The following is a 20234-nucleotide window of genomic DNA, read 5'->3' as shown; positions in this document are numbered from 1 at the left end:
TTTTCAGGAGGATGGTGTATAATGTATGTTTTTTAATGTATAAATGTATGTATGTACTGAAGACGAAAACAATTCTATATAGATGTATACTATATGACATACCTTAAGTGTTGCATGAAAACGTTGCATGAGGCGAAGAATGGATATTTAGGAGAGTATTATAGTGAGAGATGTGTCGTCACCCGTATTGCTAAAGCTCTTCTTTGCAGCATTATGCATTCAACAAGTCAGCGTTTGTATAATGTATAATTTATAATTTTTTTTTTTTGCCACAACGTATTCTCGGGCACGATCATTTAACATGCATTTATCATCTACAAACTTTCATTTGAATGGGAATTCTGTTGAGTTTTTTAACTCTGTTGATGCCATATGTACTTCAAACGGGATCTCGATGAATAAATAATGAGTCGAAGCTTTGCACAGAGTACTGAGATTGCGTCATGACGGGCTTTGAACGAGGCTCCGAAGCCTCAGAGATGCGTACTACTGAGATCATGACGGGGCTACTGAAGCCTCAGATATGCCTAGTACCGAGATTGGATCATGACAGGGCTTCGAGCAGACATGGTCACTGGTTACTGAATCTTTGTGAAGGCTCAGCACAGGCATTTACCTCTTAATTCTGAGAGTCTTTCTGACACTTAACTCTCTAGTTATATTTTGTAATTCGTATTGACATTACACATTTCAGTTGATATGGTTAAGCTACAATTCAGGTAGTTGCTGAGAATTAACTATTTTTGTGGATTTTTGTGATTTCCTTTGTCTGATACATAGTGTCAAAGATATACAGCTGTATTGTCATATATATATACAGTGTGTGTGTATGTATGTATGTATGTCGTTCAACCTTTTTATGGAACACTTAATTTTGTTCAAAACCGTACATCATATAGTATACATCTATACATATAATTTTTTCGTCTTCATTAGGAGAATACAACAATGATACTCTAGTATCAATTAAACCATTTTAATGTGCATATGTCAAACATACTGTATTTCATCCGCGCAGTAAGAACAGTAGTAGTAGTAGTAGTTCAGTTGTGCAGAGCTCGTTAATTATCCGGATTAGGTGGCTCAGTGGTGTTGTTGCTCATGTTCACGTCGCTGATCCTCCTCTTGTGAAAGTTTTTTTTCTATTCCTCCATTTAACAAGCTTGGACGGATAGCGAGCGAATCGAGCTATCGAGGGAAGGTTGGGCCACCGTAGTCGGCGCATTTGAAGCAAGCCTCGAAGCGGTGCTTTGATCTCCAGTGCTTCGATAGCTCGACACAGTGTCGAAACCGGAGTACCGACGGGCCGGTCCGAGTATTTCACAATCTGCTCAGTTACTGGGATTTTCACGCACAGCCATTTCTAGGGTTTACAAAGAATGGTGTGAAAAGGGAAAAACATCAGTATGCGGCAGTCCTGTGGCGAAAATGCCTTGTTGATGCTAGAGGTCAGAGGAGAATGGGCCGACTGATTCAAGCTGATAGAAGAGCAACTTTGACTGAAATAACCACTCGTTAACAACCAAGGTATGCAGCATTTGTGAAGCCACAACATGCACAACCTTGAGGCGGATGGGCTACAACAGCAGAAAACCCCACCGGGTACCACTCATCTCCACTACAAATAGGAAAAAGAGGCTACAAATTGCACAAGCTCACCAAAATTGGACAGTTGAAGACTGGAAAAATGTTGCTGGTCTGATAAGTCTCGATTTCTGTTGAGACATTCAAATGGTAGAGTCAGAATTTGGCGTAAACAGAATAAGAACATGGATCCATCATGCCTGGTTACCACTGTGCAGGCTGGTGGTGGTGGTGTAATGGTGTGGGGGATGTTTTCTTGGCACACTTTAGGCCCCTTAGTGCCACTTGGGCATCGTTTAAATGCCACGGGCTACCCAAGCATCGTTTCTGACCATGTCCATCCCTTCATGACCACCATGTACCCATCCTCTGATGGCTACTTCCAGCAGGATAATGCACCATGTCACAAAGCTCGAATCCATTTCAAATTGGTTTCTTGAACATGACAATGAGTTCACTGTACTAAAATGGCCCCCACAGTCACCAGATCTCAACCCAATAGAGCATCTTTGGGATGTGGTGGAATGGGAGCTTCGTGCCCTGGATGTGCATCCCACAAATCTCCAACTGCAAGATGCTATCCTATCAATATGGGCCAACATTTCTAAAGAATGCTTTCAGCACCTTGTTGAATCAATGCCACGTAGAATTAAGGCAGTTCTGAAGGCGAAAGGGGGGCAAACACCGTATTAGTATGGTGTTTCTAATAATCCTTTTAGGTGAGTGCATGTATGTGTATATATGTGTGTATATATATGTATGTATGTTGTGGCAGTAGGGGGTGCAAGTGCTCCCTTGAACCCTCAGGGATGACTCCAAACACCAGGTAAAAGTCCAAGACTTATTATTATTCTTCAGAGTGCACCAAGCACCTTCCACACTACTCATAAACCAATACTACTTTACTCTCAAAAACACTAACCACTCCTCCTCGCCCAGACACTTTGCTCCTCTCCCACCCAGCACAGCTCGTTGTCTGGACTGAGGCACCGCCCTTTTATAGCCCCTGACCCGGAGGTGTTCCTGTCCCAACAGTCCACAGTTCGTTATTCGTTTCGGGTCAGGGCAATCGGTCCTTTACTTCAACCCAGGAGCACGTCGTTCCTTCCTGTCACATGACCGTGACGTACTCCCGGGTCATAAGGCACAAAAGAGCCCATAAGCCCCCCCACAGCGACTCCTGGTGGCCCCCAAGGTATCCAGCAGGGCTGTGTAAAAACACTACATAGTCCATAAGGCCCTGCTGGAACTCGGGGCACGATCCTGCTGTCGGGAGAGCTCCTCCTGGGGGTGAGGGCCGGAGCACGAAGCCGGCAGTCCTCCACAATGTGTAATAATATAATATAATATAATAAATATATATAGTGTGTGTGTGTGTGTGTGTGTGTGTGTGTATATATATATATAATTAAATACTATTGATCCCCACATCACTATTTATTGTTTTGGACACTGTTTAAATACATTTTTGTGCCCTCATTTCTCTAGTTCATCTTGGTTTAATGAGTATTGATGGGATTATGCCAGCTGCAGGCAAACTGGCATCACAATAGCACGAATGGACGCTGGGTCTCATAGAGCCTATTGTAAAATACAAAAACATAAAGTATTTTTAAATTTAATAAAAAACTTTAGAACACAGTTTTATGTGGTAAATTAATACACCTCGTGATTGTGAAAAAGTAACTTTGACTTGAAAAATACTAAACCTGCCCGTTAACGGGTTACTTGGTTTATTAAGTTAACAGCTGCTAATTACTGACATCATACACCTTCAAATGTAGGTATATTTTCAATGCATCTAGTGTTATCAGTGGTATATTTTTACGAATAAAAATATTGTTTCAAAAATTTCAGTACATGTTGTTGCTTCATAATCACTGCAGCTGTTGAAGAAATTAAATTTGGAGATATATTACAGAAAGAAATCTTGTCTTTAAATTAGAACTTGTTGGTCTCGTCCGATGCGAGAGATGGACGTCTGAAGTGGAGCTCCGCTAGCAGTGGTGCTATTTTTCATATTATTTGCTTATTATTCTGAGATATCCTGTATTTATTCAACCCGAGAGGGACCGCTACAGTATATGTAAACACATATAAACATGGCCAACAAGAAGGGGTCGAAAGAATCGAAGACGAAAGCTACATCCAAGCTGCGATCAGCAAGCCCTAGTTCGAGATACGGCCTCTCAGAGACAGACCTGGATCAGATGGGCGAAAGTACAGACTCCTCGGGACCACGGTCCGCTACATCGTCGCCGGCTGAGAGCGAAAGGGGCGAAGGTCGCGTCGTGAGTGCAGATGTGGATAGCTCGCCGATTGGAGAGGATTACCTGAAACTGGAAAAGGCCGGGAGGTCCGCGGCTTCAGTTACGCAATTACGCGGGACTGGAGCAGCGGGACACCGGCTTCAGCAGAGTCTGCTGCTTCATCTACGGCACAAGAAGGCACATTTCAGCTATCTGAACTGAAAGTGTTGCTCGCTGAGCTAAGGCAAGATATAAAGAAAAGCGAGAAGGCTAATGAGAAAGCAACGGCAAAGGCACTTGAGAGACTGAAACAGGAATTAAAACAGGAAATCCAACAGGCAAATGAAAGGCTGCGCCAAGAGGTACAACTAGAACCCGACAGGTGCTGGGTAAAATCGAAGAGCGCATTGAGAAAAACTCAGTTAAACTGAGCAGCTTGCTGATCGATTGGAGCATCTTAGTGAGACATTCACGAATCGGATCGAAATAGCCGAACATCTAGCTGCCTGTGCCGAGGAAAGAGCAGTAAATGTCAGTTCGGAATGTAAAAACTTCGAGAAAAACTTGGAGACAGACTGGCTGCTTTAGAAGATGGGAATAGAAGGTATAATGTCAGAATTGAAGGCCTGCCGGAGAATCGAGAAAGTTTAAACCCGGTGAAATTCGCAACTGAACTTTTTTCTAAAATAATCGGGGGCGACTTTAAAGCAGAATCTGAGATAGCAGCGGCTTACGCGTCGTGATCAAACACCGTCAGACCCGACCAAGATCTTTTATAGTTCGTTTTGAACGATTATCATTTAAGTTAGAGGTGATGGAACTCCTCAGGAAAAAAAAAGGGGAAGATATTATATATGAAGATTGCCACATTCGCGTCTTCCCTGACTTCTCTCCAGCAACAGCTATTAAACGCCGCCTTCTATAATATTAAACAGCGACTACGGCAAGCCAATGTCAAATCGGCCTCCTGTATCCGGCAAAACTGAAAGTGGAATGGCAGGGTCATTTCTATGTCTTCGCTAGCAAGGAAGAGGCAGAAAATGAGTTAAGAAAGCTGATCCCGGGACTATTCTGATACATAATTGTGAGTCATGGCGGTAAATGATAAGCTAGGATTAATAATCTACTGTCTGATCTATTTGTTTTAAAATACGGGTTTTTTTTTTTATCAGCATATATTCTCATATTCTTATATTATTATTACTTACTTATTACTTATCATTACTTAGTATTACTAGGGCTAAATGTTTGTTTTATTGTGCTTAGTTACGTTTTCCTCCTCTTTTTTTTCTTTTCTAATTATTTCATGTGTACCCTAAATGAGACTGTTCAATATCATACCCTTGGTTTGCTGTTATTGCTATTACTGCATTAAGACTTGTTATGCTTGTTTTGGACACATCTTTAACACCATCACCTGGGTTTATTATCTGGGGATATCATCTTAATGCACTAAAATTGATGAAGATTATATGTATATGTGTATGTGTATATATATGTATATATATATATATATGTATATATATATATATATATATATATATATATATATATATATATATATATATATATATATATATATATATATATATATATATATATATATATATATATATATATATATATATATATATTAAGTGCAAAATTCTTTTTTTTTTTTTTCTTTTTCCTCTTTTAAAGACTATATTGGTAACAGATATCTCTATCTTTTAACCTTAAAGCGCCACTGCATGGGGGCTTGATGTGCTTTGGACGTGCTCTGTCTCTGGGTATGTCAGAGGACTGGGACTGCATGAAGTGGGTTTTAGCCTCACCTGGGGAGGCAAAAAGGGAGGGTGGGGGTTAAGGGGAAGAGAAAGAGAGCAGGCTTGATCTATATCTAATCTATCATCTCAATCTTTATAATTATAACTATCAACGTAATAATAAGCTGCATGGCAACAACTCTTGGGGGAATAGGAAATTAAGACCTAAACTATTTCACTTCCAGTTAAGACTATAATATGACACCAAAAACTCAGAATCAGTGTCTCCATGATGGGACAGTTAACCGTAAGCTGGAATGTTAAAGGCCTGAATCACGAATTAAAGAGAAAGAAAGTACTTTCTCACCTAACAGGTCTAAATGCTAAAATAGTATTTTTACAGGAAACCCACTTACTAAGTAAGGATCAGTTCCGCTGCAAAAGACTGGACTGGCCAAATGTTCCATTCTAGTTTTACAAAGAAAACTAGAGGGGTGGGAATTCTCATACATAGAACAGTACCATTTGTAGCATCAGATGTAGTATTGGATCCTGAAGGGAGATATGTGATGGTCATGGGAGACTTATCTAACTGTAAAATGATTTTGATAAATGTTTATGCACCTAATGTTGATGATAAGGAATTTATACAAAATTTATTTGCATCCATTCCCAATCTGAACACTCATAAACTTATAATGGCTGGGGACTTTAATTGTGTTCTAAATCCACTTTTAGATAAGACTTCCTCCACAGGGGAACGCAACTAACACCGCAAAGATAATTACAAAGTTTATAACTGATCACAACTTATCAGATCCCTGGAGGTTTTAAACCCAAATTCAAGAACATATTCTTTCTACTCACCAGTACATCATTGCTACTCAAGGATTGATTACTTCTTTATAGATAATAACTTCTTGCCTAAGATTAAATCTTGTAAATACGATGCTATTGTTATTTCAGACCATGCTCCGATGATCTTGGAGCTGAAATTACTAAGCCCCATACACTCACCCGCAGATGGCGTCTCAATCCGCTTCTATTAGCTGACGAGAATTGTACTGAATTTATATCCAAACAAATTGAATTCTTTCTAGAGACAAATACATCCCCTGAGATCTCTGCAGGAATACTCTGGGAAACTCTTAAGGCCTTCTTAAGAGGACAGATTATCTCATATCTTTCCCACAGAAATAAATCCGAGCGAAGAAAGTAGCAGAGATAAAAAGCGAAATTACTAAAATAGATGAAGAACATGCCAGACTACCAAGCGAGACTCTACATAAGAGGAGGCAGGCTCTACATTCAGAATTAAACCTCTTGACAACTAAAGAAACCGAACAACTAATTTACAAATCCAGACATCATTATTATGAACATGGAGAGAAAGCTAATAAGCTTTTAGCGCAACAAATTCACAAGCAAGATGTGCATAGCGCAATCTCGTAATTACTAACACGAACGGAGATAAAATCATCGAACACAAAAATATAATGTACACTTTTAGAGACTACTATAAATCCCTATATACTACTGAGTTTAAAGAAGACAATATACAATCTAATGCATTTCTGGATAAATTACAGATACCACAAATTGACGCTATTAGTGTGGAGGAGCTCGATAAACCTCTGTCATTATCAGAATTACTGGATGCTATAAAGTCACTCCAAGGTGGAAAAGCAGCAGGCCCTGACGGCTACCCTGCAGAGTTTTACAAGAAATTCTCCGCTCAGCTAGCTCCCTCCTATTAGCAACATTTACAGAAGCCAGAGATAACCAATCTCTTCCACAAACCTTTCGCCAAGCACTAATCACTGTCTTCCAAAACAAAATAAGGACTTATTACAATGTGCATCATACAGACCAATTTCACTTCTGAATAACGACGTTAAAATACTCTCTAAAATCATAGCTAGAAGGATGGAGAAAGTGCTCCCTCAGTAATATCACAAGACCAAACTGGATTTATTAGGGGCCGACACTTATCTTCAAATCTTGACGCCTGTTTAATGTAATATACTCACCAACTAAATCAAACACCCCAGAAATATTATTATCATTGGATGCAGAAAAGCATTCGACATGATTGAATGGAAATACCTTTTACTATTTTGGAGAAGTTTGGGTTTGGCCCAACATTTGTGCATGGATTAAATTACTGTATACTAACCCAGAAGCTTCAGTTTGCATCAATAACATTTGCTCAGACTACTTTAAACTAGAACGTGGCACAAGACAAGGATGCCCTTTGTCACCACTGCTGTTTGCAATTGCCATTGAACCACTGGCAATACATTGTCGAAATACTGATCAGATAAAGGGGATTAGCAGAGAAGGACTGGAACAGAAAATCTCATTATATGCAGATGACATGGTACTGTATATATCGGACCCAGAAAATTCTGTGCCTGCAGTCTTAGCAGCACTCACAGAATTTCAAAAGCTCTCTGGTCTCAGAATTAATCTGAATAAAAGTGTACTCTTTCCGTGAATTCGCAAGCATATAATATTAGATTAGACACCCTTCCTTTTATCATTGCAGAACAGTTTAAATACCTCGGGGTAAACATCACAAGTAAACATAAAGCTCTTTATCAACAAAATTTCGTGTCTGCATGGAAAAAATTAAACAAGACTTGCATAGATGGTCAACCCTTCATCTCACACTAGCTGGAAGAATTAACACTGTTAAGATGAATATTCTTCCTAAGCTCCTTTTTATTTCAAAACATACCAATATACATTAATAAATCGTTCTTTAAGCAATTAGATTCAACAATAACCTCATTTATTTGGAATTCTAAACATCCACGCATCAAAAGAGCGACCCTACAAAGACAAAAGGCAGAAGGCGGCATGGCTCTACCTAACTTCCAGTTTTATTACTGGGCGCAAATATACAGTCGATAAGAACCTGGACACAAATAGAAGAACATACACAGGCATGGACCGCAATAGAAGTAAAATCCTGCAGTACTTCTTTGTATTCCTTGCTTTGTGCTCCAATAAACACACGCTATCGGCAATACACTAATAACCCAATTGTGCTCCACTCACTTAGAATCTGGAACCAATGTAGAAAGCATTTTAAGACGGAGAAGCTTCTTTCTGTGGCACCCTGCAAAAGAACCACCTCTTTCAACCCTCACAAACATATGCAGTTTTAATATCTGGAAAAATTTGGAATTAACTTGCTTAGAGATCTTTATATAGACAACGTCTTTGCATCCTATGAACAATTACATTCCAAATTTAACATTCCAGCTACAAATTTCTTTCACTATCTTCAAATCAGGAACTTTGTTAAACAGAACCTTCCAGATTTTCCTCATCTTGCACCCTCATCCACGCTGGAAAAATTATTGCTCAATTTCAAGGAGTTAGACTCCATCTCTACAATATATAAAATCCTTTTACAATCCCTTCCTTTCAAAGATCCAAGAGGACACTGGGAAAATGACCTCTCAATTAATATATCAGAAAAGGAGTGGAAAGTAGCAATGCAGAGAATTCACTCAAGCTCCATATGCAAAGCATACAATTATACAACTCAAAATTATATATCGAGCACATCTGTCTCGACTAAAACTCTCAAAATGTTTCCAGGGCATGATCCAACCTGTGACGCTGCAAAAGCCCCAGCCTCACTAGGTCACATGTTCTGGGCCTGCACCAAATTAACATTATTCTGGACAAAAATTTTAATTACCTCTCAGACAGTCTTGGACTCACAATCCCTCCTAACCCATTAACAGCTGTGTTTGGGGTTCTTCCAGAGGGTCTTAAAGTGGAGAAGGACAAACAAATTGTGATTGCATTCACTACACTTTTGGCACGCAGACTTATTCTGATAAACTGGAAGAACCCAAACTCTCCTCTTTAAGTCAGTGGGAAACTGATGTGTTATATTATTTAAAATTGGAAAAATCAAATACTCAGTTAGAGGATCTGTGCAGACTTTTTCAAAACATGGCAGGATCTAATCAGTAATATTTTGAAATGTTTATAAAGCACAGAGAATTTGTTGATTTAGGTATTTTTAAAAGCCTTAAATTTTACACCGTTTGGCTTCTCTCTCTCTCAAGGGTGGGGATCGATCTGTTCTTAGCATAATTCTTTTTTTTTTTTTTTTTTGTAAAAATTGATTGCTATGTATTGATTGTAATAAAATTAATAAAATAAAAAAAAAAAAAAAAAAATAAATTAGAACTTGTTACTGTCAAACTAGGCAGGAGGAAATGTGTTCTATGCATCTTTAATATCACTTAATGAAGAGGGATTCATCAGAGCATTCTGTTACAGAATGATCAAAAGCACAAAGGGTAGAGGTTCATTTTATTAAGTATTGAATTAATATACAGTGACAACCAAAGTGTTCGTCTATTCCCAAATGTTTTACTAAAATAAGTTTGTTTTATTATGTTGTTATTATTATTATTCTTCTCCTTTCCTTTGCAATTAGCCATTACCCTTGAAATGTCTGTGTATGTAACAACTGTCAAAACTTGTGCCAGGATATCTGCTGATCTCTTAGTCTGCTCTTGGTATATGTTGTGTATTAAAACAACCTCCTTCTGATACTGTATATCCTTTGTTTATTTGACCATATCAGCAATCTTCTTTCTAATATTTCAGTGTGCACTGCAAGCCAAAATACTTAACTACTGTTATCTCTAAATCACCTCCAAATTTATTCTTTACAGATAACTCTATAATAATTCAACGATATAGCAATGTTTAATTTAAACATTTAACTGACTTGATGGTGTTAACATTACTGGCAATGAAATTTAACCTCATTTCTTCTAAGTTTTTTCAACCACTACTATTGCTTTATTTCTTTTGCAGGCTGTCAACTGTTGATGGAGATGGTGCATGGTGCCCAGCTGGTCCAGTATATCCTGACAACAAGGAATACATACAGGTGGACTTACAGCAGCTACATTTTATTACTTTGGTAGGAACACAAGGACGACATGCCAATGGACATGGCAATGAATTTACACGCTTCTACCAACTACGGTATAGTCGCAACGGACGTATTTATAACACTTGGAAGGACCGTTGGGGAAATGAGGTAAGAAATCTTACACAACATACAAAATAACCAGTGTCCTGACAAATCCTTGGCAACATAAACTGCCCAGTGACCAATGAACAGAGGATGAATGCACATAACTAATATGTGCTGCTAGTAATAATTTCTCCATACATATACAAGCTTGTTTATGAATTGTGATTTTTATCACTGAAAAAGTTATTTATTGGAAAGAAATTATTTCTAATATGAGCAATTTAAATGACAAAGAAAATTTTTTGCAAGCAAAACATATATAATTTGAAGAGAAACGCATGTTTCAAATGAAGGGAAAACACAATCATGCAGATTAAAGAGTAAACTTGCAGTTCAGTTTTCCTCTACAAAAGTGGTATTTGTTGGTATTGAGTATTGCAAGCAGCAGGTAAGCTGGGTATATTTTGATTTAGATCCTTTTAGTTTTGACGTATCCATAGCATCTTCAAAAGCATCAGTCAAGTCATTATAAGACAAACTTAAAGCTGATAGTATTTTAATGTGGAAGTGAAGCTTTTTGTTATTTTTCCAAATGTCTACTATATTAAATTTCTGAGGTATTTTTCACTGCGGCTTCAAGAGATATAAAGATCAACCCACTAGCTGTTCAGTTTTGCTGCCATTGTGCTTTCTTCTCATGGGATTTTGCTGTAAATCTGCAGTTATAAAAGCTTGGTACAGCTATGACAAATTTAAGACCATTTAATAATCTATATATAAAATCTCCTCCAGTTCCAGGACTGTGATTTTTGACATGCTGAAGCAGTTTGTGTGATTCAGTGATCCTTGGAGTGATATTATGAATTATGTGCTCCTGATAAGGTTACCCTCCCACTAGGACCAATTTACCAGGTGTAGAGAGGAATACTACACTCTGTTGATGGTAATTGATTTCTGCAAAATAGAATGTAATTACTTTGATGATGAAAAAGCTGAAGCTTGTTCACATGGGTTAAAAAGTACAGGCTGGATGTATCCTGACTTGTATAAGATCAGAAATCAGACTTTCCATTTGAAGCTGGTCTTAGGCCTACTGTGGAACTGCCATTTGAGAGAGGCCCTAGGAAAGTGTGGGTAATATTCTTTTTTGTTAAACCATTTGAAGGTTGAGTCAACTTTCATAACCATAACTACAAACTAGTAGTAACATTATTCTAGGATTGAACAGCAAATTCTTCTATTTGAAATTAATCCAACTCTTCCATCTAGAAGACCTTCTAATGCTTCTCTGTTGAAGTCAGAGATATCAAGGCTGAGTACTTCCTGCTCAAGATTTTTGTAGTAAAGGCAGCTGCAAAAGAGGTATGGTGAAAAGGTTTGCTAGTGTCTTTTGTGGTAACTTTATGACCCTGTAGGTGAACATCAGCAACAAGGGAAGATTTTTAAGTTGAAAATGGAGACCTTCTATGCAGTATTAGCAGACAAATCTATAGATCTCGCTAAGTGGTGGCAGCAGTTCAGAAAGCCCATGTGTGGGAAGTTTGACACCTAAGAGAATTATTTTGTGATTGACTCAAAGAGATAATAAACTTATTCAGGAGACTTTTTTTTCTTTTACAGCATATAATACACAAAAAGTCATTAAGTCATCTTTTACATTACTTTTTCTCATCCATTTTAGAAAAAAAAATCAGAGAATCAGAGAAAAAAAAATCCAAACCTACATGGCCCTGTGTGAAAAAGTAATTGCCCCCTGAACCTAATAACTGGTTGGGTCACCCTTAGCAGCAATAACTGCAATCAAGTGTTTGCGATAACTTGCAATGAGTCTTTTACAGCGCTCTGGAGGAATTTTGGCCCACTCATCTTTGCAGAATTGTTGTAATTCAGCTTTATTTGAGGGTTTTCTAGCATGAACTGCCTTTTTAAGGTCATGCCATAGCATCTCAATTGGATTCAGGTCAGGACTTTGACTAGGCCACTCCAAAGTCTTCATTTTGTTTTTCTTCAGCCATTCAGAGGTGGATTTGCTGGTTTGTTTTGGGTCGTTTTCCTGTTGCAGCACCCAAGATTGCTTCAGCTTGAGTTGACAAACAGATGGCCGGACATTCTCCTTCAGGATTTTTTGGTAGACAGTAGAATTCATGGTTCCATCTATCACAGCAAGCCTTCCAGGTCCTGAAGCAGCAAAACAACCCCAGACCATCACACTACCACCACTACATTTTACTGTTGGTATGATGTTCTTTTTCTGAAATGCTGTGTTCCTTTTACGCCAGATGTAACGGGACATTTGCCTTCCAAAAAGTTCAACTTTTGTTTCATCAGTCAAGGCTTGGCAATCATTGAGATGTTTCTTAGCAAAATTGAGATGAGCCCTACTGTTCTTTTTGCTTAACAGTGGTTTGCGTCTTGGAAATCTCTCATGCAGGCCGTTTTTGCCCAGTCTCTTTCTTATGGTGGAGTCGTGAACACTGACCTTAATTGAGGCAAGTGAGGCCTGCAGTTCTTTAGACATTGTCCTGGGGTCTTTTGTGACCTCTCGGATGAGTCGTCTCTGCGCTCTTGGGGTAATTTTGGTCGGCCGGCCACTCCTGGGAAGGTTCACCACTGTTCCATGTTTTTGCCATTTGTGGATAATGGCCCAAAAGCTTTAGAAATGGCTTTATAACCTTTATCAGACTGATAGTTCTCAATTACTTCTGTTCTCATTTGTTCCTGAATTTCTTTGGATCTTGGCATGATGTCTAGCTTTTGAGGTGCTTTTGGTCTTCTTCTCTGTGTCAGGCAGCTCCTATTTAAGTGATTTCTGGATTGAAACAGGTGTGGCAGTAATCAGGCCTGGGGGTGGCTACGGAAATTGAACTCCGGTGTGATACACCACAGTTAGGTTATTTTTAACAAGGGGGCAATTACTTTTTCACACAGGGCCATGTAGGTTTGGATTTTTTTTCTCTCTAAATAATAATAACCATCATTTTAAAAACTGCATTTTGTGTTTACTTGTGTTCTATTTGACTAATGGTTAGATGTGTTTGATGATCAGAAACATTTTGTGTGACAAACATGCAAAAGAATAAGAAATCGGGAAGGGGCCAAATAGTTTTTACACCACTGTAGGTACTGTGATGTTTTGTGTATTATGGAGAGTAGGCTTAAGTCTGATATTCCGTGCACTATTTTAATTCACTCCATCAAATGGACAGATACACAGTATAGAATGAGAAAAAAGCATCAGGAGAATAGTTTATTTATATAATTGTGAGAAATGGTGTAAAAGGCATGTTGACTGGCAAATGAAGTAAGAATTTCACAGTATTCTGTATACATTTAGCTCCATAAGTATTTGGACAGTGACACAATTTTCATCATTTTGGCTCTGTTTGCCACCACCACAGTGGATTTGAAATAAAGCAATCATTATGTGTTTGAAGTGTAGACTTTCAGGTTTAATTTAAGGGATTTACCAAAAATATCTTAAAAGCAGTTTAGGAATTACAGCTATTTTTCTGCATACTAAGAACCCAGGTATGAAGTGCTGTTAGAATTTGAGCAACACAAAATTCATTGCTTTAACTACAGATGGGTTGGACCATACGTTCAACAGAGAGCTGTTTAGGGTTTCTAATTGTTAGTGACTTAAAACCTATAATTTTATTTTCTTTAAAAAAAAAAAAAAAAGGTATGAAAAACCGAAGTCTGAACTGAGCTATGGATGTGGAGAATCATTACACCCCTACTCTAAACAAATTTTTGGATATATTTTACTGTGTTTCACATATTTGGACCACTTCCTCCAATTACTACCTCTTTTCAATGACCAGTCCTCCCTTGACCATTTCTACTCTATCAACAACTCACTATATGTATTTTACTCCTACCACTGTAGCTAGTATTGCCATTGATGAATTCACCTCTGATCATCAGTGTGGACTGTCCATAACTGAAGACCAAGTGAGGAGACAACTAAGGAAACTACAGGTAAAATTCTGCTATAACGAAATTATAGCAACAAAATTTTCATTACAACAAAGAATTTTTATGGTCCCCATATGACACGAGTCTATAGAAATCTTGTTACTGTGAAATACATTTAGCAGATACAATAATCCCTTGCTACTTCACGGTTCAGTTTTCGCGGATTCACAACTTTGCGGGTTTTTAAATATAGTAGTAGTATTTCCTAGTCTAAGAACAACAAAACCAGTTCAGTGACTAAGTGCGTTGTAACACGGTCTGTGATTGGTACATGGGAAGGAGACGACAAATCACAGCTTCCCGCTTTCTAATTGGGCCTGTGATTGGTGGTTTGATGCCCAGATCCCACAGCACCTCCGCTTGTCTTTCTGTCGCGGCCATTTCGCTTCAAGCTTTCTCACCGAACAGTTTACTTTACACTGTACTGTATGTGATTTTTTTTTTTTTTAATTTATTTATTTTTTTGTGTTGAATTTCGCTTCAATTTTCACCCCCTGCAATGGCTCCCAAATGTGCTCCTTCTTCCAAGGCTGAGCCTAAATGCCAACGAAGAGTGATGACAATCGCTGAGAAGGTGAAACTTCTGGATATGTTGAAGGAAGGGAGAATGTTCGCAGCTGTGGCTACAGACTGGCTAAGGATCTGCAAGAGCGGTCACAGGAATGGGACGACTATATGGTTCGATCGGTCCAATTTTGCAACAAGGTCGGCGACGTCATGACTGCCTACAAGCTGCTCTTTGACCGGAAAAAGAAGCAGCGGCAGCAGCTGCCGATCACAATGTTTTTGCAGCCTCGCAGAAAAGAGCCAGTTCCTACTACTACTACGGATACACCTTTGGAAACCGTGGAAGAGGTGCCCCAGGAAATGGCACCGCCGTTTTGAAGAGACGTAAAATACAGTCATCACCTTCATCGTCCTCACTTTTACTGCACAGCATATTCATTACCATCATCACGTCATATGTAGGTACGTGTACTTTGTTATACAGTAACTGTAAACTTATCTACTGATTTCATATTGCTTAACAGTTGTCCCTGTTATTACAACAACAACATTTAACAACAAGATTTATTTATATAGCACATTTTCATACAAAAAAATTGTAGCTCAAAGTGCTTTACAAAAAGAATAGAAAAATAGAAGACAGAATAAAAAATAAAAATAAGTCAACATTAATTAAAATAGAATAAGGTCCGATGGCCAGGGTGGACAGAAAAAACAAAAAAAAAATCTCAAGGCTGGAGAAAAAAACGGAAATCTGTAGGGATTCCAGACCAAGAGACCGCCCAGTCCCCTCTGGGCAAAAATTAATAGAGTAAAATAATAAAAAAAAATATTAATAAAGGTTGGGTTGTAAACAGTACAGGGAGGGTTTAAAAACGTCCAAATACACGTTAAATTAGTAAATAAATATGGTGTCCCTACCTCGCGGAAATTCAGTTATCGCGGCCGGCCTTGGAACCGATCTCCCGCGATAAATGAGGGATTACTGTACTTGAATGACAACGAAGTGACCTTGAAATGCCTGAATGAATTATCCACAGAGCAGTTAGTTCTTTGGTAACAACTGAGTTATGCACAACAATCCCTAAACAGAGACATTGTTCAAAGAAAATTTTTTTTTTATATAAACTTTCCTTGTACTGTTTTTGCTGTTTTTGTTTTCGGTGGTTTTCACTGATAACTTCTGCTTGTCAACATTTGAAAAACATCCTTGGAATTTAACTCATTGTCACCCTCCTATAGAAACGGCAGACACGAAAAAACTAACAGTTCATATAAGAAAAGAAAACTTTAAATTTTTGCAGCCCTCGTTTGCGACAAAAAGAAAAAAGACATTGCCATTGACACTGTCAACTTTCTTGAAAGACCAAGCAAAACAAGAAAAAAAAATCTTTGGTTGCACATGTATGCGAGCTGTTGCATTTGAAAACACAGAAAAAGCCGTTTTTGTGGTTCAGTGATGCTCGTTCAAGAAACATACCTATTAATGTGACATTCATTCAAGAAAGTGAGGTTTCTAAACTCTCTTGGGACCTCCCCCAAGTGAACAACACACCAAAGAGTGTCCTGAAGTGAGATCACTGTGACCGTGGTAGACTGTTTATCTGTTGCCGGGGCAACAGCAGGCTCACAACTCTGCTGCGGCTCGCACTGAAGCAAACTGAAAAGATCTCGATGGGTGATGCAAGGAACAATGTAAATGCAGGGAAACCGGATTACTTGGCCACTAACCTGGTCACTACCCTGCCTGAGTGCTGTGTCTGTTTATAGGAGAGTGGCAGATCCTGCTACAATAAATAACCGTGCTGTTCCTGTTTCAAGCTAAATAAAGTTGGGGTAAAGCCTCATGTTTTCAGTTGTAAGACAGGGACTTATAGCGTGCCCACAGTCTTTTAGGATTCACTTCTATGGCGCTTCACTGCACCGCTGTAAGCCTGCCATTGCCCTGCCCCGGCAACGGACAAATAATCTTCCACAGATGCGGCAATCGCACCGAACTGGCAGTACTGTTTAGATTATTTATTTATTTATTTTTTTATTTCTCCAGTGCCTTAAATACTACCCAGCTATCCCTGTTCAAGACTAAATTTAGGGATATGAAGGTTGATGAACCTTTGGTGTTCTGAATAAATAGACTGTCTGTCTGGCATACTGCAGTTTGATGCTCAAAAACTATGTCTCTAATATGCAAGTTAGTAACAGTGAAGCACCAAAAGAAAAGGTTCTGTTACCTTTTTTACTCATCCTGTACACTTTGCACTTTAACTATGCAAGCAGGTCTTGTCACTTCCAGCTATTTTCTGATGATTAGTATAGGAATCAGTTAGACAGCTTCTTGTTATAAAGAGAGCAGTCTGCAACTCAGCATCAGCAAAAGTATTGGGCTTTTTTATTAGATTTTGCCATACCAAAGAATGTGTATTCCCAGCCACTGTCCAGGAAATGGATGTGGAGGTAGTACTCTGCTTACAGATTCAGTGGAACCTCAGTTTGCGAGCATAATTCATTTTGGAAACGTGCTTGCAATCCAAAGCACTTGTATATCAAAGCAAATTTTTCATAATGGAAACTCGGATGATTCATTCCACAACCCAAAACTATTCATATAAAAATGATTAATACAAAATATAACGTAAAAATACATAAAACAAATTAAACTGCGCTTTACCTTTGAAAAGAATCATGGCTGGTGTGAGTGAGTTTCTAAACTCTTTTGGTATTCCACCTAACGGGACAACAGGCGGAAGAGCATCCCGAAGCAACTGCAGACTCTAAAGCGATGTAGCAGTTCGCTTTAAAAGCGAATCCGAACAGGTCGCGGAAATGCTATAAGCGCTTGCCATTGATGGGCAATACAGGAAGATTATAAATCCGCAGAGCACAGTATTACTTGTCCACTAATCTGGCTCCAAACCTGCCTGACTACTGTGTCTGTGTACAGTTAGTGGCAAATCCCACTACAATAAATAACTGTGCTAAATAAAGCTGGTGTTGCTAAAGCACTGAGACTCTGCTTTGTGTTTTGGGGTGCAAGACAGGGACTCGAAAGTTACAAGACACACATGTTGTCCCCATGCTATAGTAAACAGTATACGCTCGTACGGATGTTGACTGTATGAGTGAGGCATGCCGATTCAGACGGAGAATGGGAGACGATTCTCCACAATGTTGCAGAGAGAGAGAGAACAACTATGGCAGACAAAGCATATACATACTACTCATATTGCAAGACATCGCTTGTTTATCAAGTCAAAATTTATTAAAATTTTAGCTCGTCTTGCAAAACGCTCACAAACCAAGTTACTTGCAATCCAAGGTTCCACTGTACCTGCGAGTTCACATCAGTGACATGCTGCCCTGGTCAAGTAACACAGAGCAACAACAGTGACGACGATCTAATCAATAATATTTTAGAATAAGCTCTTAAAGCACCAAGGGAGCAATTATTTCCACATTTCTTTTTCTTCCCCATTCATCTCTATTGGCCTATCAAACTCATCAATTTAGGTATGTTTACAAGCCTTATTGGCCATGTAAAAATTGATCGGTTTGTATGGAATGATAACAATAAAATTAATAATAAAAAAAAAAAAACGTGATGGTAAAAGGTTTATGAACTTTTAGACTTTTCTCTATTTATGTATCAATTTTTACATATCTCATAAAACTAGATAAAGAGAACAAATCAGTTAATCAAATGACACTAATTTTATACTTGTCAATTTATTTCATGAGGAAAATGATGCAATGTTACAAATTTGTGTGTCAAAAATGTGTATCTTTTTGCTTTCAGTAACTAGTAGTGATGAGCAGGCAATGAGGGTTTTGCTTCGTTGTGAATTCAATGAAATTGCAAAAATGTTTGGGAACTTCATTTCCTCCTTCACTATTTACTTCAAAGCCTGTCAGAGGTAAATGAAATGGTTTTCATTATCTTATAATGGTGTGTGGCTTGCAGCTCCCCAAAACTGACACAGACAGATGCAGGACAAGTTCAGCCACACACATTCTTGTGGGAAATGTAGCAAAGCAAAACAAGCACCATAAATACACAGCAATGCCATCTTATGGATTGAATGGTGGGTATCCCTGATGTCCACATGACCATCATCAGTTTTGTTCTATGTGAAGCCTGAAAACCATAAGGACTAACCTCTTTGTTAGGTAGAATGCCCAGTGTGTGCTGGGCAGTCTTTTGGCATTGGAACGCCTGCAGATTTGGTTTTTCCTCCAGCCTGTGGTGGTGTTGGTTTTTTTTTTTTTTTTTGGGAGCACTTTGAGCTGTTTTGTTTATATTAAAACTAGCAAAATACCCGCGCTTCGCAGCGGCGAAGTACTGACTTAAAATTTTTAATAAGAAGAAAATTAAACCGTTTTAAACTGAGGGAAAATATACCAATAATTATTTGTTAATGATCTCGTTGTATACCACATTTTGAGTTCGCCCTCCGGTTGTATTATGACCAAGCTGTGCGCTGAGCTTACTCTTGAGCATGCAGCGTATAGTTGGCCATGTGAACAGTAATCTTGTTTCAAATCTCACAGCTTGGATTGCTGCTGTCATAATCGGTTTGAGTTTCATGGTTTGTTTCAATGACGACAGTATTTGCAGGACTTTTGTTGAAGTGACATTCGGCATCGAAAAGGACTTGTTGCTATTCTTTTCTCCCTTCAGCGTGGACCGTGATGAGGCTCCAAGCTCACCTACATCTAGAGCTGATTGAGCTTAAGTGTGACGAGTGCCGTAGCCGACTGCAGCAGCTGTCTCTTGTGCCTTTTTACCAGCAGCTGGATAAAGGCAAGTTTCCAGAAATGCAAACATTTGCAAAGAAAAGGTTGAGCTTGTTTGGCTCTACATATTTGTGTGAGCAGACTTTCTCTGTTCTGAACTTAAACAAGAACCGCCTGAGATCAAAACTCAGTGACTCCCACCTACGTGCCATTTTACGCATGTCTACTACTGCTCTCAAACCAGACCTGACCTGTGTTCTGAAATCCAGATCTGTTTCACCCTTCACATTATTGTCAATAGCTTAACTGTTGCTCTGATATCAGAATTAGACACAGCTGTATTTTACAGAGTTTTTGAATGTTTTCAATTTCTGCTAGAAATTCAGATAACTTGTATGCTGTGATCTGTATATCTGTTTT

General features: G+C 38.6%; 1 protein-coding gene across 4 annotated transcripts in view; it reads left to right on the top strand.

The window, feature by feature from the left end:
- The window catches only part of ddr1 (discoidin domain receptor tyrosine kinase 1), a 247406-nt gene that overhangs the window by 97333 nt on the left and 129839 nt on the right, over positions 1-20234 (top strand). For all 4 annotated transcript variants that reach the window (XM_039769984.1, XM_039769982.1, XM_039769983.1 and 1 more), the window contains exon 4: positions 10433-10661. In XM_039769984.1, the coding sequence (XP_039625918.1) occupies positions 10433-10661 (229 nt within the window). The remainder of the gene's footprint in view (positions 1-10432; positions 10662-20234) is intronic.

The sequence above is a fragment of the Polypterus senegalus genome, chromosome 11 (genome assembly GCF_016835505.1).
Source record: "Polypterus senegalus isolate Bchr_013 chromosome 11, ASM1683550v1, whole genome shotgun sequence".
Classification (NCBI taxonomy): Eukaryota; Metazoa; Chordata; class Cladistia; order Polypteriformes; family Polypteridae; genus Polypterus; species Polypterus senegalus.
The sequence above is the reverse complement of the archived record's forward strand: the minus strand, read 5'-3'. Positions and strand labels throughout refer to the sequence as shown.